This window comes from Parasteatoda tepidariorum, chromosome 3, assembly GCF_982258835.1.
Source record: "Parasteatoda tepidariorum strain Cologne lab strain chromosome 3, Ptep-v5.0, whole genome shotgun sequence".
Classification (NCBI taxonomy): Eukaryota; Metazoa; Arthropoda; class Arachnida; order Araneae; family Theridiidae; genus Parasteatoda; species Parasteatoda tepidariorum.
Window position 1 is genome coordinate 65,506,870 of NC_141757.1, and position 23,423 is coordinate 65,530,292.

Sequence of the window (23,423 nt, forward strand, 5' to 3'; positions counted from 1 at the left end):
TAATTGAAATAAAAAAATAAGCTATATATTAAAAAGAAAAATTTATAGAAAAATAGCACCAAGTTATTTAAGAGAAGTTTAAAAAAACGCCATGCTGACAATCCCAGAAGCAGAAAGTGCCTAAAGCTGTGACGTACGTCGCAGAACGAATCAAGTCCTGCAGAACAATTTGTATCTTGAATAAGTGACAGCGTTTTCCCGCGACCTCCCCGTCAACCTGCCTCCGATAGTTTTGCAGAACAATCCCCAACCCTAATCTCATACATTCTTTTAAGGCAGCCCTTATTTTAATTTTCGGACCTTCATAGCATAGGCATTTTATTAATAATTCATCGTCATTGTCATTAGCAAAAGTTAGTACTTCAAAGAAGTGATTGAAAAAGTAACAAATCAAGAATGTTGGTCTTGGTTTAAAAAATAATGTAGTGTATCTGTGCATGATCCTGTATTTTAATAAATGAAAATATAATATTTTAACGTTAAGTTGACCTCTTTTCGCTGTGAAATGCTTGCAGAACATTTGTATAAATTAATAAGTCCTGTTGCAGAATATTTGAAAATATTCTGCTTATGGGCTGACAATGATGTTTAATTGATTTTGATAATAGGCAGTACTGGTATTATGGTAATTGGTGCAGCTTTAATAGTTACCGAGTATACTAATACAGGTACAATTAGTATATTTGGTACCTATGGAAACTTTGTCGGTATTGTGCAGTTTTCAGATACTGAGGAAAGATTTTTTTCATGGCCTCTCGAAAGAAATAAGAAGAAATAATTGAGGAAAATTTTCTTACCATGAGTTGACTAAGAGCAACATCTTGCCAAATGATACTGAGTATAGTTAATCTTCATTATGAACTAATGAACTATTAAAAATATCTTTTGTTTAACTTAATTATATATAACTAATAGGAAGGTCAAAAAATATTAACATATATATATAAAAAAAAATTTTACCTTCATTGATTGTTTCGGTTTATGCTTTTCAGTTTTGTGCATTATTTTATAGTGTTTTTCATCAACAATTTATTAATTGTTTACCGTTTCCAATTCGATTCCATTACGAAGCAGTTGTGCAGTACGGTATTGTGCAGTTTTCAGATACTGAGGAAAGATTTTTTTCATGGCCTCTCGAAAGAAATAAGAAGAAATAATTGAGGAAAATTTTCTTACCTTGAGTTGACTAAGAGCAACATCTTGCCAAATGATACTGAGTATAGTTAATCTTCATTATGAACTAATGAACTATTAAAAATATCTTTTGTTTAACCTAATTATGTATAACTAATAGGAAGGTCAAAAAATATTAACATATATATATATAAAAAAAAATTTTTACCTTCATTGATTGTTTTGGTTTATGCCTTTCAGTTTTGTGCATTATTTTATAGTGTTTTTCATCAACAATTTATTAATTGTTTACCGTTTCCAATTCGATTCCATTACGAAGAACAAATAATTCAGGTAGTTAAAAATTAAAAGGAAGAAAGAAAGAGAATGAAATTACTTTTCTCACTGCTGAAGTAAATGTTGTTTCATCAACAGATAACACAGGATTAGGAATGGCTTCTCCAATACATTTTGCAGGAACTTTAAATTTTTCCCAAATAGCCTTAGGGCCGAAATCCTATAAAAAATGAATTATAAAAGCTGACAGAAATAATAAAAAAATTATATGCAAACTAGTTGAGATTTAAAAAAATTAATAAAATTACTATTAATTGAAAACACTTTCTGGAAAAACAGTATTTTCTAGACTATAAGTATGTAAATTTTTTTCTTTTGACGTCTTAAATGTTCTCAATGCTTCTTCACCATCGAAAATTTCTTTTGCTTTCTTATCAATTTAAAGACTGTATATAACACAGCAGGGGTAAAAAAAAGAGCACAGAAATATAATCTTTGAGGTGATCGTATAAATCAATTATTTATTAAAACAGTGTATATCTCAACTCCATAGGTCCTCCTGCCCTACAGGTATGCATTGCTGCGAAACCCAGTTTACTTTCAAGGAGGTATTAACCAAGTTTCCTATCAAGAGATGGGCAGGTGTTAGGGGGTGTAAACCTAATTGTTAAAACAGACTGAGGTCTAAAAGCTCCTATTTGGTTTCATATGACTAACTTGAATATCTGCGTCAATGGGAAAATTATATTCATTTATTTGTAGCTACAGCTAGAATTATGTATTTATAACAAACTTTTTCACATATTCTTTTCGTAAACAAAAAAAAAATCTGTTTTAAAGTTTAAATGAATATCCTTGCAGATTTTATTATTTCTATATCTTTGAAAATATTCCAAAAACAATCTGCAATGTTAAACTTTGTTATTGGGGTACCCTTCCGGTAAACCGACAATTCTCGAAAACAGACATTTTTTTCGGTCCTAAGAACGTCAGCTTAACCGAGTTTTCATTGCATATATATATCTTTATATAATATAAGAAGAGAGTGAAATGATAAAAAATAGCCAATCACAGAACACTTGCGGTTAGTAACGCACAAAAAAAGTCAATTAAAATTGAGAACGCATGTGTGTGAAAAGGTATTAATTTTTTATAATGCTGCTTGCTAAAATATTACAATTAAAGTTACGATCTAAAGCTGAGTGGATCCAGGTTTTCCTCATTCATTTCAATATTGCTTTGGTTGTCATCAGCATAAAATTAACAAAAGTCGTAAAGGTATTGTTTTCCTTTAGATATTTTTGTATCCCTAATTTAAAGTTATTTTCCAGTACAGCTATTATTGGCAAAAATATTAAATTATTGTTGTAAACTCATCAAATTTGTTTGAACAATATAATGTTATAAGAATATAAATGTTATTTTTAAAAATGATTACTTTGAAAAATCACTCCGGTTCACCAAGCGATCTAATTGTTTATAATACTAATAGATAGTAATATTTGGATGTGAGAAGTAGAGGCACAAGCGTAAGCAAACAGAATTCCTTTTAGTAAATATATGTTAAGTGAATAATTTTAACTTTAGAAAAACTGTTTTCTGCCAAGAAAAGACAATTATTGTGAAGGGTTGGTGAGCGGCAGCGAACAGGGGGCTCAGCCCCCTAGTACATATATATATATATATTAATTTTTCGCAATAAAAATGCACTTTTAGAACTTTGATTTTTAAAATTGTAAAAATAATAATCCCTGAAAATAAGTAATGTGAATTTCTTCATTGATTAAAATTAAAGTCATACGTAAATCAAATACATTCAAATTTTAATCGAACAGGATTGGATTGGATTGAATGTAGAAGTTTTATGGCACAAGATCCAAAGGAGGATATGCTGCGCCTTTTAATCGAACAGAAAGATTATATACAATACAAAGAGAAAGACAAATTTACTACTGATTAATTTTTTTCATATTAAATCACCCTTTTTATATTTATTTTTTCATTTCATATTCATTTTTTTAAATATATAAGTAATCACCGTAATAATAAACAAAGTAATAAAAAGCTTACGAATGAGACGTTTGCTTCACAGTTGTTATTATATCTGACACTTAATTTTCTAGGACTAGAAGAGCTAGAAAGACAAGAGTTTAACAACTTGAGTTTAAATTATATCATATTGCAAAGGAAAATTAACCAATAAAAGAATATATCAGTTTTTAAGAAAGACAATAAAAATTTTCTCACATGATAAAAAAATTCATTTTACTAGAACTATCAATGATGAAAGCTGTTCTCAAAATCATCAAAACTTATCTTTCAAAAATTTAATCATTCCACATTTAAATCTAAAATTGATTTCATAATTTAAATTTGCTGTCCTCTGAAAAATCTTTAAAGGCTAGGAAAGTTTTATCTTCTAGTTTTTCTTTGTATTTACTATAAAAAGATTGTTTAAAATTGTTAACACACTTTAATATTGGAAGAATTTAATGCTTTCAAGGATATCTCATATATATTTTTCATTTTCTTTTTTGTTAAATTAAAGGAGCCTTATATTTAGTGATGTCATCTTTCAAAAGCAATTATCAGCCAACTAATGAATCTTTAGACTTTCCTTTCTGAGATGTGACAGGGAGCATAGTGCTTTTTGGATGAAAACAATTGTTCCAATTTAAAATATTGTAAATACTTTTCATTAAAAGCTAATGTTGAAGAATAAATTCAACATTAATCTTTTGCCTTACATTAAAAATTTGAAGGTTTTTTATTTTATCCACAAATTGTTAAATTTTAATAAAAAAAAAAAAAGTAGCTCAACCGTACCTCGCAATGTTGAGCTAAAATTCTCTACTTGAAAGCAATGGCATAGCATGTAGACCCACTAAAAGGCAAGTAAAAATTTGGAACTGCTAAGAAATTCCATGCATGATATTCAATCAGTCCAATATGCAGTTTATCAATTTTTGTACCATACCATTAACAAAACCTTTTTTTTTTTTTTTAAAGTTGACTTTAAAATTAGCTAAAGGTAGGAGAAAAAGCATTGAGCCATAAAGTAGAACAAAGCCTTCAAAGCCATGCTGTCAAGCAAGGTCAATGAGTACCCACATGCAAAAATTTCTCAATAGAAAAATGGGAGGGAGAACCATTTTTATATGTGGAACTGCAACTAAGTGCATTCATATGCATTTTATTGAAATATTGCATAATTAGTGGAAGATAAATGTATATCTTATCTTAAGAATATAAAACGCTTTATCTTTAAACAATTTTATAAAGCGCTTTTTTAAAGGATATCATTTTTATGAGAGTAGAATAAACCCTTTCCACATTTTAACTCAACTACTTTTTGTTAACATAATAAACTTTTTTCATGTTGTTCAATAACTAACAGTATTTAAAACAGAAATCATTCGACAATGTTGCAAATTAATTGAACACTAGGAATAATTAAATAAATAAAAAATATTACTTACATAAACACTCTTTTAAGTAAATCATACTTCCTATATACAGGGATGAGAGTAGTCAGAAAGTATAAAAGAGGAAATCCAAAAAACAAAAAGAAAGAAAGAAAAAAAAAGGAAAAAAAAGTATATATATATATATATATATATATATATATATATATATATATATATATATATATATATATATATATAAACAAAAATTTGACAAAAAAGTGCGATTTTTAAACTTGTAAACCATGTGAATATAAATCCCGATATGAGACTTTTAAATCACGTAAATATGAAACTCTACATCGAATTTAAAAAATGCGAAAATTCAAATCATGATTTTTTAATTTTTTATCATGATGCATAATTTTTAAATCGCGCAATATTACAACCACAAAAACGAATCATGATATTGGATTTTAAGCTCACGTGAATACGAATTGCTACATGGGGCTTTAAAAGCTCGTAAATACAAATCGCGATATTGATTTTTTAAATCTCGTAAGTAAGAATCGCACTGTGCAATATTTGAATCGCCTGAATAAGAATCGCAACGTTCAACTTTTAAATCAGGTAAATACGAAAATCGAGATTTGATAATAAAATCGAGATTTTAAAAATGCATAAATACAAAACACGATATTGGATTTTTAAATGTCGTAAATAAGAATCATAATATACGATATTTAAATAGCTTAAATAAGAATCGCAATGTGCAACTTTTAAATCAGGTAAATACGAAAATCGATGATTGATATTAAAATCGCGTGAATAAAAATCGAGATCTGAATTACGAAAATACGAGCTATCCAGCCGACGGATAAAAAATACGGAAAATCTTATTTTCTGTGCGTGAAATCGGAGAAAATAGCTAAAATAAGTAAAAATGCGGAAGGGTTAGCAGCTAGGGCGTAGATTGAATTTTCTGTTTATCTTTGAAAATCGTAAATAAATATAATTATTTTACTTTAATGACTGAATTTTAAAAAAAACGGGATATTTATTTTAAAAAAAAACGAAACTTTTAGAGAATCGGAGTTTTTGATAAAAAGGCTGAAATTCGAGAGACAAAAAAAATCTCATCCCTGTATAAAGGTCAACCAGTTTTATCCCAAGGAAATGATTTTTAGAGAAACTTTAGAGGGAGGAAAAGGGACTTCAACAATTTCCCTTCGCGGAAAATAAAATTCCTCATAAAACATTTTAACTTGGGCAAAAAAAAATTTCAGCGGAAATTAGCGGGAAAAATGGAAAAATCTGAAAAAAAAAGCGGAAATCCGCGAAAGAATCTCATCCCTGTATATATAGAAAAAATGTTTTTTTTTTATATCTTGGCTAAGAGAGTATTAGAAGGATGGAACTGCTTTGATTTTTGCTTTCTTTATTCTTTTACATTTAAATTAACATAAAATTGCTTTTTGTATAAAATTCAGTTTAAATAAAGCAGATAAATGAAACAACTGTAAAGACTGGATACAGCTTTGATAAAGTATAATGCAGGAAAGAAGAACTTTAAACGAATTAAAAACTTTTAAAGATCTCATGTGTGAGTCAATTGAGACTATTCCGTGAGTAACAATTTTAGAGACAGATAATTTTTTTTGTTACTACTTTATGGGAAAAAATATCAAACTTAAGTAATTTTTAAATAAAATTAAACAAATAAAAACATGAAAATGAACAAGAGAACCTAAATTAAATTGGCAAAACTGATGACTTTACAAAAATTAATTAGTGATTGATCCAATCGTTAAATAACTACCCAACTTTATTGATGATATAAATAACTTAAAGTTCCGTATGACTAATTTTTACGCATATTGAAAAAGGCAAAACAAAATGATAAGTTTTCAATTTTCCAACATTCTTCAACAAATAGTTTTTTTTTTTTTAAAGATGACATTGAAAAATCTTAGAATTTATTTATTTTGCCAACTTATCATTCTTGATTTCTTTTCCCCACTAAATCTAGCACACATCAACTAGCAAATGGAACAAGTATTCTTATGGACAGTGAAAATTGTAAGTTAAATCTTCCATGCCTTCCATGTATCAAATTATTGTTTTTAAAATTTTTTTTAAAAAACATGAAATTTCATGACAAATAATTTAAACATAAGAAAATTGTTAGTCAGTGCTAAGATTTACTATAATAAAATAAAGCTTGAATATTATATGAAAAATAATTGTTATTTATAAATTAAAGGTACATAACTTTTGAAACTAAACGGTAATTGAAAATTGCATTTTATTGAAGTATTTTTTTTTTAGACTGTTGAAAAATCATAAAAAATGTACTGAATTAAACTATTATACTAAATCTGAATAAATTCATTCAATGAGAGATAATGGGAATATTTTAAAATATTTATTAATATTATAATATCCCATTAATGAGCTCTTGCACCTTAAATCAGTAAGTACACATTTTAATTCCAATGTACGGAAACATGTACGTTAATAAGGCGCAGATGTTTGTTTAAAAAATAATACTATCAATACAAGGCTGAAAAACAGTGTTTAATAAACAGAACCAAATTTACATTTCGTGTAATTAATTTAACTGAACATGTGCACATACATACTATTTAAATCAATACTGTTGTATAGCAATACAAACATATCACACACATTATTAAAATTTCAAGGAAAAAATCTTATCCATAACAAATTTTACAGCAATTTTACAATGTAAAATTACTACTTGTTAATTTTTTATTAAATTAAAATAAAAACCAAGAATTTACAGTGGATTTGAAAGAAAATTTTCTGAAATATGAAAGAATATTTACTTTATGTGTCTACTTTGCTAGTAGTCTTTTTTGCATGCATTAATTAAATTGCCACAAAAGGCATTTTCGGTTGGCTATATGACAAGTATCATAATTGATCTTTTTAAGTGAAAATAAAATTAACTTGATTGGAACTTAGGAATAGTAAAAATAATAATAAAATCTACTAGAATAGATTTGAACAAGCAAGTGTCTGGTTTGAAATAGATCTTCAGAAGTAATCAGTGTGGAGAGTAGACTTTTTAGAGTGCGAAAAATTACTACAGTTCCTAAAATAAACTGTAAAATCAAAACAAAAATTTCCTTCCATAATGAAAAAGAAAACAATATCAAGATCTATTTGGCAGTTGTTTAAAAAAATTAATTTGCAAAAAATACATTTGGAAATCTTTATAAGAATATAAGCCAAGCTTTAATATCAACTCTTAAAAAGTTATTAGAAAATGACTAGACAAGTTTTATTTTCCTTTTACAATAAGAAGACATTCGAAGGCTGAATCATAATATGAGTCTATTAGTTAAACAAGCGATAAGTTGAAACAAAAGGAAGCTAAAAGAAACACTGAAGGCAAATGAAAAATCTTCGCACCAATGAAGAGTCTCGAGTAAACTGTGATCCTCACATCAAAATTACTCTTCCAAGATCAATTTTCTTACAGTAGACGGACAATAAAATGTTTTCCAGTACAAAACTACAAATGAAATTATTTACCGGCATGCATACATGAAATAAATCAATTGCATAAAATTACCTAACAATGTAATTAGAAAAAAAAGCAAATGAGACTAGCCATAGACTATTAAGCAAGTAGGAAAAAAAAACATTGATATTAAAATAAAAACATTTTAATCAAATAAAAAAAATAATTAATAAATAAAACCTAAAATAAGGTTGTATCATGCATTAACAGTTTGAAATACAGTAAATTAATAACATTATGATGAGTCTTTTTTATTACTCAGTCTTAAAAAAATAAAAGAAATGGGATAATTAGTAAAATGCCACAATCAGTCTTTAAAAAATATTATAAATGACACACCAATTGTGTTCACAAATTAATTAATAGACAATATAAATTAGAATTAAAGCCTAAATTCCAACTCAAAATCTATTGTAAACAAAAAAAAATAATAAATAAATAAATAAGTGCAGCGTGCATTTTTGCTAGTAACCAAGTAAAAAGTTGAGATGTCCTTTTTACACACAAACATACCTGCTTGATTCGGTCTCAGAAGAAATGTTTTTCTTTTTATCAGGATCAAGGGCACACTGCAACAAATCATCAGGATCATCAACATCTGACATAACACTTTTAACGAATTTTTCCAAAGAAACTGTGTTTTGATTGGTTGTTTCACTTCTGTTATTAACGTCTTCTTTGGGAGTCTCAACAATTGAGTTTTGATTAGGAGGAAAAGAGGCACTTCCAGACTGAGAATTACATTTGAGATTCGGAGAAGTAGATTTTCTTTTGGCTGACAAAAACTTTTTTATAGTATCAAGTTTTGAATGAGCATTTTGAGAAGGTGACTTAATATGAGATCTGTCAGTATCCTGTTGGAAACAAAATATATCATCAAAATTTTATCTGTGACTGATTAATTTCAGATAAGTTTATCAGTAACATATAATTTAAACATTTAATTTCAAAATCTTCAAAAACATTCTTAATGCTCTTTTGTAAAACAAAATAGATTATTTAATAGATTTTGTTACATAAAATTAATTTTGTGAATGAGATAGAATAAATCCAGATCTAAATATATTTTATACTTCCTAAGTAAGCTTTTATATAGATGAAGAAAATAAGGTTAATTTAAAATTTGTTTCTCTTACAGATTTAATTTTATTGAATCATAGTTTTGCACTGAAAGTATTTCATAACTAAAAGATACTTTTCTTTTTTACAAAATCTAATTATTAATGAAATGTTCATTATTTAGTCGCCAAATACCAAATATTTGGCACTTTATCAGGCCAGTACTTAGTATTCAGCCATAAAATTGCTATTCTTGCATCAACGGATACACATCGTATTCTTGGTAGAGATGCAACGGATATCTGGCATGCAGTATCTATCCGACTACTAGGCCGGATATTATGATTATCCGGCAGTAACATTTGGCTTGAAATAAAATATTGAGTAGAAAGGTGAAAATGAAATATATATATATAGATAATTCATCACAATGATGGTAGAAAATGTAATTTTAACATAAAAATCAATATTCTTTTCAAATATAATTTTTCTTATACTTATAGTGTTTATAAAATAAAGAAATTACACTTAAAATATGTAATAGGTTTTAGTTTTTATCTTGTTCACGCCTACAACAGCTATGTTATACTAACCATTGATATAAATATTCTTAAAGTATGTTAGTATTTTGAAAGTTATGTAATATAACATAGTATGTAGTATATAAAAATATGGTATACAATTACAACAGAATATATTTACTATACGGATATACATATTTATTATATTATAATTATATAATAGCCAACCTCTTTGATTTTTAAAATAAAATGAAATTGGCAATCTTATCAAATAAAAACATATAAATATTAACTAATAAATAACTAATTTCATTAACTTTTTTTTTCTCTAGTTTCACTTGATTTAAAAAATTGAAAAGATCTGAATGGTTGGCAGTTATATTAAAGACAAATATTAGAATAAAGTAATAATCGATCTGAGGAATTGTTTTATAAACACTCATTTTAAAAAAAAGGACTGCGACTAGATACCGGATATCCGGCTCAAAGATTGGCCGGATATCCGGCCAAATTAAGATCTGTTGCATCACTAATTCTTGGGTATCATTTTAAATTCGCAAAACAGTTAAATTCTACAATACTTTGTTTTCGAATAATACAAGCAAGATACAATAAAAAGAAATAAATTTTTGGGAAAGCCTATTATATAAAGAGGGTTATAGAAAAGTGTTACCCGAAGTGGGTAGTTGAAGATTTTGGTTTAGAAATTATCAGTAACTAATTAAATATGATTTAAGGGAGAAAAATCCAGAAATTATTATTTACACAAAAATTCTGAAATATATAAAAAAAAATTAACTATTCAATTGTCAATGTCAAATGTTAAAAGAGATAGCTTTCCTGCTCAACAGACTAGTTTTCCACAATATATCAAATTGAGCATTGCTCATCGGGTTAAAATATCATAAAATAAAAATGGCAAATATAAATGCAATGAAATATTTTAGAACAGGTACATGATTAAAATTGCGCTTATCAAGAGAAATATAAAACAAATGTAAGAGTTGAATAACCTTATTATCTTGCTCCGTACTCGAAGCCTCTGACGATTTTTTATTGAAGTCATTCGCCCCTTCAGAGCTACAAAAAGATTCTGGCAAACTTAAATCACTGCATTCAAGATCAACAGATGATTCATGACTTTTAACAGATTCTACATCTGAGCGAGCTGATAGAAAGGACTTGATTTGACGATATTTATCCAATTGCGAAATTTTTTTATTGGATTTCTAAATCAGGGGGAAAAATAAAATTAGGGAATAGCAACAAACTAGATCATATGAAAATTATTCAAATTAAATTTATTAAACACCACAGCCAATTTTACTGAATATACTTACAGGTACTTGATTAGTTGTAACCTGAGAAAATACATCTTTTTCCCTAAAAAAAAGAAGAAAAAATTTCCTTTTTCAGAATTAAAATTGTTGCAACATTTTCAGTATTAGTATTTTATATTTTTTCATAAACTTTCTAATTAACACATTAGATGATAAAAGAGACTAGGGAATTAAAAATAGAAAAAGTTTAGTACTGAGAGAGAAACAAATTAGTTGAGAATTCAAAGTTCAGTAGAATGAAGTGTTCTTGTTTTTATGGTGAAAAAAATTTGAGTCTGTTTTCATAGCTATTATTTGAAGAAAAATAATGCAAATATGAGGCGAATTTTAAGTATAACCACAATTTATATTAGAAACTTAAAATTAAAATTCATAGATAAATTCAGGACTTTTATTTATATATTTTACTATAATCTGAAGGGGGGGGGGGAAATGCAAAATACAGACAGGGTTCCTACTCAATTTCAAAATTAAAATTCCATGAGTTTTCCAGGAGAATTGAAAATTTCAGACAGCAATTTTGCTATACATGACAATATTTGCACAGAAACATAATATTTTAAAAATTCAATCAGCAACAAAACTTAAATTTTAATTAGAAATTTGACAAACATTGAATTTTATATTTAAAAAAATCACTAGGCAAAGAATTATCATGTAGGTTTTATAACATTTAAGCATATAAAAAATTATAAATTTCAATGGAACAGAAAAACAAAGAGTCACCCCAGTCATATATCTTGCTTGTAATTGAAAACCAAAATTAATATATAAAGAAAAATTAATTTTTAAAAGCTTATTTTTATTAAACTGCAAATATGGTTAAATGTAAGAAAAAATTTGAAACAAGAAATTTTTAAGGAAAAAGTATTTTTCACAAATTATTCAAATTTTAATTATCTAAAAATTTTATCCATGTTGCAAACAGAATTTTTGAAATAAATAAAACACATACTATTCTTATTTACTTTGAGCAGATATTATTTTTTTATTTATCACCAGGTTTCTTCCAGATTCTGGCTTAAAATTCCCACATTTTCTGGTTTGACTGTCGACCTGGGAACTATGGCAGACATATTTTTTTGCTTGATAAACTGATTTTTCATGCTAAGTTATTGGCTATACCTGCACAGCCTTGGAAAAATTAAATGGGATGTAGCTTTTGTACAAGCAAGTGTTACAAAGATAAAATTAGCACTTCTCCCTGAATTTTAAAATTCTTTATATTTGATTGCAGGAAGAAATTTTCAGGAATTTTTTTTTCTCAATATATAGTTTTAAGCACTTAATTTTATTTTCTTATTGAATGTAGAATATAATAAAAAAAATATATGTACAAAATGCATGTTGTATGCAAAATGTATGCATGTTTTATGTACAAAAGTAACATTTGAAAAATTTAAAAAGATTAAAGAACTTATATTTTAAAAAACTTATTTAATAAATTATTTTTATCAACACATAAAAGAATATATATATGTAGCAAACACTTACATATTCCTCCTTTTTTGCGATTTCTGAGTCGTAATCGCATAAAAAAAATTAAAAAAAACACTTGAAAACATCAGGGGTCTGTCCAGGGCAAATTTACCACTGTTCAGCAGTACCATCACAAATTCAACTTTAAGAAAAATGGTAATCTCACATAATGCTTTTAAAAAAGCAAGTTCTAAGATTCTTCTCCCGCTTCTTAAATTTTGTTTTTGTATCCCAGTAAGAAACGATAAATCCTGGGTCAATTCCCTATTTTGACTTTCAATGGAACCCTCTCACAGATTGCAATTTGAATTTCTCATTCAAGAAAATATTGAGATTTAAAAAATCATGTGGGAATCAGTGGCAAAAATTCCGAAAAAGTCGAACAAAAAAGTCTTATCTTCGTGTCAAAAAGTGACTAATGAATGCTCAAATTGAATTTTGAACGTCGTAATGATAAAGTTTTAAAAATATAAGAATTTTCAAAAAATAAAACTTTTAGAAATTCGTGACAATTATTGGTGATAAAACGACTGCACCACCTGGATTTACGACTATATCAATGCAAATTCAACATATCAAAAAGTGATTACTGAAATGCGAAATTTCCATGTATTTATAGCATATTAAAAACTAAATTGATCTAACTGTAACCAAATAAAACAGAGAACAAATATATCACTTGATTAAATAATTCTTCTATCACAAATTGGAATTTGCAACAAAATTGCTACTAATTAAAATATAATTTTTTTAAAAAAATTAGAAAAAAAATTTTTTTTTTCTAGTTAACAATCTTTTAAATATTTGCCACTTCGGAATTACTTTTTAGATTATCAATCTTGTGTTTGCCTGAAGCCTAAAATATTTTTAAAAAAATTTCAGTCTCATGTTATCAAACTTGTGTTTTTCTCCAAGTGGAAAAAAAAGATGTAATTGCAAGAGGATGAGAACTTAAAAAAAAAAAAAAAAGAAGAAGAAGGAGCTTGTGAAGGCAGAATAAATGTCTCATTAGTAAAATTTTGCATAAGTAATGAAATTTAAAATTTGGATTAGTGGAACTCTGAGAAAATTTTACCAGAATATAAATTATTGATTTGCGAAAGATTAAGATTACCAACAAATGGTCTTGTAATTTGTGGAATTTCATGAACTAAAGGAAGAATCACATGCCTGCATATATATATAGACCTTACTTTTTCTTGAATGATATGTAACTACCCTGTTGAATTTTAAGGAGTCTATACATCTCTTGTTTGAGAATTTTAGACTCTAGTAATATCAGTCTTATGTCCATAAATATTATAACAATCAATATGTTCCTTTTTTTTTTTTTTTTTTTTTTAAAAAAAGCAATATTGAAGAAAATGTTATAGAATATAAAAAATAAATTGTTTCTTTAGAAGTAGGATTACTATACAAAAATATAGCTATATAACTGCTTTTAGTATTGGTAAGTATGTCAATTGAAATAAAACACTAGCTTATTTAGAGTATTACAAATAATAAATACTGGTCATAATTAATTACCTATTCAATTCATCCATATCAACAGCAATGCGGCCAGTCATTCTTCTTCCAATTTGATTATTGGAAATATCCTTCTTCCTAGGCTCACAATTTTCAACTATTCCTTTAGAGGTTACTTCCTTAAAATAATTTAAGCATAAATTTATATTTAACAGCTGAAAATTATAATTAACTAATTGGAGCAATTGATATTAATTCTGGAATGTTGAAAAACGATATAATTATGACTAAAAATCTACATGTCTTTTTAAACTAATTTATTAGAAATAATCCAATCTATTAAAACGGGGTAGCTACTTAAATAGATGAACAGAATTCCTTGACTTTTCCAGGTTTTCCAGATAAGATATATTTTTAAAAAATTCCAGTCTAATATCACAGTTTGTACTGACAGTGCTGTTATCAAAATATACAGTGAACCACAAAATATTAATATCGATAATTTATAAAATAATATTGCATAAAATATAACACCAAAATACAGAGAAAAACTAGTAAAGACAACTAGTAAACTAGTAAAGAAATTTATCACGTAACAGAGGGAAAAAATATTATAAAAAATAATATTTTATCAATAATAATATTAAAAATAAATACTAAAGTTTAATTATTAATAAATTTATTAGTATCTCAGCAATACACAAATAATCCGCCTCACACAAAAATCTTTCTCAAAAAAATTAAAAAAATCTTTTTGAAAATACTAAATCATTTCACAAAAGAAACTAATAAATACATAAGTATCATGAACTGAATAGTAATTAAAATCTTATTTACTCAAATAAATAAAATAATAATTTAAAAACAAATATGCAAAATATGACAACTGGATAGGATTTTCTTTTTTAGTAATAATGTTTTTTCCTATTTCTATTTCTTTCTTTTTTGTATATTGATTAAAATATAAAAGCAAATTTGTTAAAAAGGAAGCAAATAAAAGAAATTTGACCCTTTAGTATAACAAAAGAATCAAAACACAAACATTATAGAGAGAAAAACACTAACAATTTATTAGAAATTTATGACTTTACTAAATGAAAGAGCTTAGAGTAAAAGCATTCAAAAATTTTTAATTAAAATATTGAAAATAATGTAAAAATTAATAGGGATTAAACCCTATTAATTATCCAAAAGTAAAATTATCCAGAAAGTAAGCTTTACAGTCCTTGAATCTTGCAGACAGGGTATATGTTAAAGAGTAAATTAGAAAACAGAAAATTAGAACAGAATGTTAAAAAAAAAACTAAATTTATTTTACTCTCTGTTATAAAATAAACAATAAATTAGAGATATAAACATAATTCAGAAATTTAAAAAAAACATGAATGATATTAAAAACAAGGCAGAAAAAACATACAGGGAAAAAAGAAAAGAAAAGGGAAAGTGGAAATTACGTAACTATCTTCTATTATCTTTAGATGTAAAACATAAAATAGCTGGAAATAAAAATAAAGGTATAAAAAATGCAATATAACTGTCCATTTATTATAAAAAATAAGTAAAAATTTGTAAAGCATACCAAGGGTTGAATTCTAAAAAACACTTTCACAAAACTCAAATTTGTAAAATCAGTCCCTTCACAAAATTCAAATTCAGAAAAGTGGCCTCTTTACGAAATTTCCCATTATAAAAATAACCTCACCAAATAGTTCTGCGGGGGATTCCCGGAAAAAACGATTGGTAACAACGTGATTATAAAACATCGTCATGAATCTAACGTGTCTAAATAATTAGATGGTAGATATTTATACAAAATTAACCCGATTACTAGGCCACTTTTTAAAAGAAAGAATAAGAAAAACAAACAAAGACAGAGCAATACTATTTGTAACAAAAAAGTTTAAAATATAAAATACCTTAAAACTTTTGGAAGAACTTGTAGAAGAAATACTTTCTGCAGAAGAATAGATTGGTAACTTAGCACACGGTGTTGGTGGACGAGACCGCTGTTGCACATAATTTTCTAATGTTATTACTGAATAAGAAAAGATAGAAACAAAATACATTACATTTATTCTGAAAATAAAATAAAAAAATTATTGACTAAAACAATCTAGTTTTCTAATGGCAATCGAAGAAATGAATATATTTTTATTTAAAATGCAATTCTTTTTTTTTTTTAAACATAAAAAAGAGGTAAATAACACTTACTACAAAAAAATCTAAATAATATAAGTTCAACTATTCTAAAATAGTTAATGTATTTTAACACAAACACATAAATATACAATAAATAATAGAAAAGGATTGAAACTGCAATTTTTTTAAAAGTAGTAACCTATATAAATGTATAAGAAGTTTTTTCTACCTGTAAAATACTCCCTATCTAAGACAGAAATATGCATAGATTTATAAAATGCAAACTTAAAATTATACAGAAAAATTATTATTACAGAAATACAACAAAAATTTTTTAACTATACCTCACCATAGTAGGAATGCTAACTATGTGCACTGAGCAAAAAAAAAGGACCACTGTGTATAACTTTTGATCTTTGATGATTGGATTTCTATGTTTTAGGACACAATCTTAATAGATCGAGGGGGTGACTCCAGGTATGCTAATTAATAAGTGCAGATGATATTTTAGGCTACAAAACAGACACAAAAGGGAACTTACTCCGAATAAACACGCCTTCTTTTCTACATATTCAGATTTCTGACACCAAAAATATAGCTGAGATCTGGGAAATATGGTCCCAATAGTTTGGAACCAGTAATGTTAATTTTACTTCCTGCATATTTCACTATATCTCAAGAACTTTTTAAGTGAATTTAAAATATTTTTCACACAATTATAAAATTCAGTTATCCAAAGGTAATTCCACGCAAAAAATAACTTTTATTAAAAATTTATTATTTGTAATATTTTAATTAAGAATGGTCGAAATTTTTTTTTTGCATCATTTTAAAGAATCTAATTTCATACCGCAAAATACAAAATTTGAGCAAAATCGGTCGAATAGTTCCTGAGAAATCGAATTTTAAGTATCTGACTTTCTTTTAAATTCAATTCAGGGCAAAAATTATGTCCTCCTTCACATTTTGTAAATAATCACAGCTTAAAAAAAAAAAAATCAAATATCATGAAATCCGTGGTAGTAATTGCCGAAAAAAAGATTCATGACGAAATCACGTGAATCGGACTCCTCAAATGCGTGTTTCGTTTCGAGATTATGTTGTTGTAATAAATAATATCAGATAAAAGAAAAATCGAATTTAAAGACTATGGAGAAATCAATAGCAATAGCTGCCAAAATTTCTATAGAATTATTGCCTTAAAGAGTAAATATTCAAATACATGATTATAATTTTCCATATTGTTAGAAACATATCAAGATATTTAAAATTCACATGAAAATCAATATCAATAACTGCCGAAAATACAATTGAAACATTACATCGATTTACAATACTATTGGCATAAATTGAGCGTGTCAAAAAGTGATTATCTAAATGCATAATTCATGAAAATTTCGGTTGAAAAGAAATATTTTTTTACTTTTCAAAAGAAAAATCTTTCTGCAAGAACTCAGTAACGTTCTGCGACAAAGTCGCTGTGCCACTGCGACTCTGCCACCGGGATAGAAACTATTCGACCGATTTTGCTGAAATTTTGTAGTTTGCTATATAAAATTACATTCTTTAAAATGATGCAAAATATGTCTACCTTACAATTCAAACTTTTTTCAACCATCATAAAATAAAATAATAAATATTTACGAAAGGTTAATTTTTGTATGGAATTATCTTTGGATAAGCGAATTTTATAATTGAGTATAAAAAATTTTCAGTATGCATAAAAATTTCTTGGGTTATAGCGAAATACAGTAGAGTCTCGAAAGTTCGAGTCTCAGAAGTCCGAGGTTCCGCTTAATTCGAGGTGCCAAATTTTACCACTAGCAACCAAAAGCGGTCTTCCCATTTCCTCTCGCAACCGAAAGAATGCAAGTGTTATTTTTCGTTTCTTCCTGGAAAGAATTTCAGTAAGCCATCACCTTTTGTTCTCTTTGTTTTGGAAGGTGGCTAGGTAGGGGTTGGTTTGAAAGGAATTTTCAAACCAGATCTACAAGAGTTTTATTCTTCCAAGTTCAATTGTACTAGTAGCTTAGATGCTAGCTAGGGACTCAATACACGTGCTTGATCCTTATCATTTTGGAAACTTATTGCTGTTGAAAGTGTTGCATTAAGGTGCCTGCTGCGAAAATGAGTGGAAAAAATAAGAGAAAATTTGTATCTATGACAACTAAATTGAACGCTATAAAAATATTAGATGCAGGTGAAACAATAAAAAGTGTTGCTACCAATTTGGGTGTTGGAGAGGTAACAGTTGGTGACTGGCGCCGCAATCGAATAAAAATTGAGCAGTTTTGTTCACAGAAGTGCAATGAGACTCCATGAGAAAAAAGAAAATTTATGAGAACATCAGACTATGAGAAAACTAGCAAGGCTTTATTTCTTTGGTTTACTCAACAGCGTAGCAAAGGTACTCCTATAAGTGGCCCTATTCTTCAGGAAAAAGCTGTGTTTTTCAGAAATCAGTTCAAAGAAGGAGAAGAAGATTTCGCAGCAAGCGTTGGTTGGTTAGACCGTAGGAAAAAACGATATGGTGTACGTCAACTAAATATTTGCGGTGAAATACTCTCGCAGATACGTCAGCTGTGCAGGCATTTCAAAAACGGATTGAAGACATTATATTGACGGAAAAGCTCACACCTGACCAGTTATATAACTGTGACGAAACAGGTTTGAACTTTAAGATGTTGCCCTCAAAATCCCTTGCTTCAAAAGAGGAAAATTCAGCTCCAGGTCACAAAAAACGGAAGGAACGATTAACTATTTTAGCATGCGCCAATGCATCTGGAAATCATAAAATGAAACTGACTGTGATTGGGAAATCTGCCAAGCCTAGAGCCTTAAAAAGCATCACTAAAGAAGCCTTACCAGTACATTACACAAATCAGAAAAGTGCATGGATGAATCGAGAAATTTTCAAACAGTGGTTTCTAGAACATTTTGTTCCAGAAACACGGAAGGCATTGAGAAAAAATGCCTTGCAAAGCAATTTTGTTTTTAGATAACGCTCCATCTCATGCGGATGATGATAAGCTACGTTGTGGTGAAATCCGTGCTATATTTTTTCCTGCCAATGTTACAAGTTTGATTCAGCCAAAGGATCAGGGCATATTGGAAAATTTGAAGAAAAAATATCGACACCGTTTGTTACAACATTTAGTTCAGTCTGATGATGAAAGTGTTGCGGATGTTTTGAGGAATGTAAGTCTGAGAGATGTTGTCTACTGGGTAGCAGATTCTTGGGAATAAGTTCAACCTACGACAGTAATTAAATCGTGGACTAAGTTTCTACCTGAATTGGTTACGCCTATTGAGAAAATTAATGATGATGATAGTGAAACAATTGTTTTGAAAGATTTGGTGAAGGAATTACCAGGCTGCGAAAACTCTAATGCAGTTGATCTAAATGAATGGCTAAATAGTGACGACAAGCTGGAAATAACAGACTCAAGTATTATAGAAATAATGGAAGATGAGGAAGAATATGAAACAGAAGAAAACGACTATCCGTTATCAGAAGAAAAAAAGTCTCATAGTGAAGATTCTGCAGCCTTAGAACTAGCCTTAAAATATGTAGAACAGCAAACTGAAGCCACCCCTGCAGATGTTTTGCTTTTGAAGAGTTGGCTGACTATCGCATCAACAAAGAGAAGTAATATACTGAAGCAACAAAAAATTGACAATTTTTTTAAATTGTAGAGAATCTTTTACGTCATTATACTAAAGAATAAAGGATTTTAAGGTAATATGCTCATTTTATTTAATTTCATTTGTAGTTGTTAAAAATTTTCTACTTTTTCGGAAAATCCGAGTTTTCAGTAATCCGAGGTAGTGACAGCCCCAATTACCTCGGATTTTCGAGACTCTACTGTATATATAAAGTAAAATTAACATTAAGGGGTCCAAACTTTGAAGTGCTCTCCTGACAAAATTTGATGTTGAAAATAAAAGCATGCTTATTCAAAGAATGTACGTCTTGTGCCTCATTTCATAATTTAAAATATTGTATGCACTTTTTAACTAGCATATTTGAGGTCACCCCCTCGAACCATTAAGATTAAGTCTTAGAACATGAAAATCTGATACTTAGATCAAAAGTTAATCAGGGTGGTCCGTTTCTTTATTGAGCACCGTACATTGATGAACTATAACGACCTCCTCCACATCTGCTAATGAACTCCTTTGGATGATGTAAAGGGCATGTGATTAAGTTGCAACGGTATTTAACTGCTGCTGGAGAATGTAAGCAATCATTCTTGCATTCACTCTAACGAGTGATGGAAAAGGCTACTGATTTAAGAGAATTTGACAGAGGGCAGATTGTAATGGATCGAAGACTTGGAGCGAGTATCACGGAACTGACATGACAGCTAGATTGGAACTGCTTAAGAAATTTGTACAACCTGCTTCCATTTATCTACCAATATCTAGTAGCATACATAAGGAAGGTTGCAGCTGTTTTTAATTAGAAAGGTGACACAACATATTATTGAGTAACTGGTCATAATGTTTTAGATCTTCAGTATGTTAAACATAAAAAAAAGTAAAAAGAAAAAACTTTTAAACATACTTAGTTCTGAACTATCAGGATAAGCACGAGCAAATTGTTTCCCAATCAGTTCATCATTAACGCAAATAACTTCACCATCACAAAGAGTAACATAAAGAGATCCAACAAGCATATTTTTTTCAACACCTTTTACTTCAATATATGCTTCCTCCATATCTAAGTTCAAGGAAGAAGGGGAAAAAAAGATTAAAAATAACTACATTTACAAAAAAAAAAAAGATTAGTTGTTTATTAGGGGTGATAGTGACACAAAGTGAAAAACCCTGAAGATTTTATGTGGTTCAAAAATTGGATAACAAGATATCAATTTCTATACTATTCATATTTAATATAACTCTTTGAACTAAGATTTATACTTAAATTACCTACCAATAAAAAATATCATACTTTTATAGCAATTAATTTAAGAAGAAAACTTAATTTTTGCAAGGATTGCAATGTTGGATTTCAGAATGCGAAAACACAAATCACAATTTTGGATTTTTAAATCGCGTAAATATGAGTCATGATGTGTGATTTTTAAATCCCATGAATATGACTAGCGACATTGGACTTTAAACTCACGTGAAAATGAATCACGACATTGAGATCAAAAATGTGCAAATACAAATCACGATATTGGATTTTTAAATCACGTGAATACAAAACGCGATGTACGAATTTTACTTAATTGTACAATAATTAAAAAATCACATGCCCTGCTCCTAGTTCCTAGACCTGGAGGGATAATACGAAAAATCTGGAATTCCAGAGTATACTGGAATACAATCATCCCTGTTTCATTACATATAGTCAAGCATTTTAAATGACCATTAAAAAATTACAAATACACATCAACCATAGAATACTAGGGCAGGCTATTTTAGTCCATTTATCCAACCACATCCATTGAACAACAAGAGAAAATGCATTCTGTGAAGCCACTAACATAAAAATATGTATAAAAAAAAAACTGCTTTCATTATAATTAATAGTCATATTGATTCTGCTTAAGAAATTTTTCTACATATTTTAAGGTTGAACAAGAACTTAATTTCCTAAAAAAAGAAAGGTAGCACAATATTTTAAGTATAGATGTTGGTCGGGTAAATACACAGTGAGTAGGGTATTCACAAATGGGTATTTACCTCCGCCTTAGATTAATACCCAAAATCAGGGTTTTTATAATTTTTTGTCCCTTATAAAGCACATAACCATCATTAATCTTGGTTATAGTTCTGGAAATAATACAACATCTTTTATTTTCAAAAATAAACAACAAAACTCAAAGATGTATAAATTCACCAAAATATTACAAAAAACTATAAATACTCTGCAGAGGAGAAAAGTTAATGTAAAAAAGTTTGCAGTCACTAAATATTAATGTAAAAAAGTTTGCATTGTGCAGTATCACAAACAAAACTTTATGTTAAGTGATTTATGTGAAGGTTAAACACTTTCCAAGAAAAAATCATTTTTTTCCAAGACAATAAAATCGAAGAAATGAATTATGAGAAGGATGAAATAGAAGAAACGAATGAGTGCAGGGAATAAGTTTAAAATTTCTTAAATGAGTTCATTTCTATCAGTTATATAAATTTAATATAAGTGATAAAAATAAAACTATAAATTTCATATCCAATTTTTTATTTTTTTAAAATAACTACAATAAAATAAATTATAATTTTTTTTTTTTAGTGTAAGTTTAAAATCATTTGATATTTTGTTTAAGCAGTTTCGTTCTGCATCTGATTAGAAGCAATAATAATTTAGGAGTCAGTTTTGAAACCATATGTATTGAAAATTATGAATAGAACTGTGAACTTTAAGATTATTAAACCACAGCTACTCTCAAAACTAAAAAGAACAATGATTCCAATAATTTACATATTCAAATGAAGGAATTTTTCCTCTTAGTAAATAAATAACTATAGACAATGAAAGGAAAACTTAATTATACCCTAAATATACATAGTTTTTCAAAAGCTCAAAAGAAAAACATAATCTTTGAATTTTCAATAAAATTCATAAATATCCAGGTATTTATGAATTTTGGGTATTTACATGGGTAAATGCCCAGGGTATTTTCCCAAAGCTATAAAAACCTGGGTACTTTATATCTTTAATTTAAGGTACTTTAAATACTTATGATAATTATTCTTAATTCTGGAATAACTTTCAATGAAAACTTTGAAAATTCAAATTTATATGCAGCAATCAGACTAAAAAATTTTTTCCTAGACATATCTTTGCAGGGATCCTAAAATCTTTTATAAATTCTAATTTTACAACCTGATTATTTTGATTTTTTCCCCCTAAAACAAGAATAACACTATATTCAATGATAGCACAGATAGAATTAATTCAATATTTAAAGTCAAAGTTGGAAGTATCAATTGCTTAAAAAGATTTTAAAATAAGATGTTTTGTTGAAAATAGAATTACCTCTTTTCATATTTGTAATATAAGATACAGAAGAAGGATCCCATGAATCTACAGGACTGAAGA

General features: G+C 27.8%; 1 protein-coding gene across 1 annotated transcript in view; it reads right to left on the reverse strand.

Annotated features, from left to right (window-relative positions):
• LOC107441964 (putative ATP-dependent RNA helicase TDRD12) overlaps positions 1–23,423 on the reverse strand; it is a 75,218-nt gene that overhangs the window by 31,681 nt on the left and 20,114 nt on the right. The window contains 9 exon segments of the mRNA XM_087160136.1: positions 1,511–1,630; positions 3,481–3,544; positions 8,878–9,218; positions 10,958–11,173; positions 11,285–11,327; positions 14,291–14,409; positions 16,147–16,265; positions 20,937–21,092; positions 23,361–23,416. Coding sequence (XP_087016262.1) covers positions 1,511–1,630; positions 3,481–3,544; positions 8,878–9,218; positions 10,958–11,173; positions 11,285–11,327; positions 14,291–14,409; positions 16,147–16,265; positions 20,937–21,092; positions 23,361–23,416 — 1,234 coding nt within the window.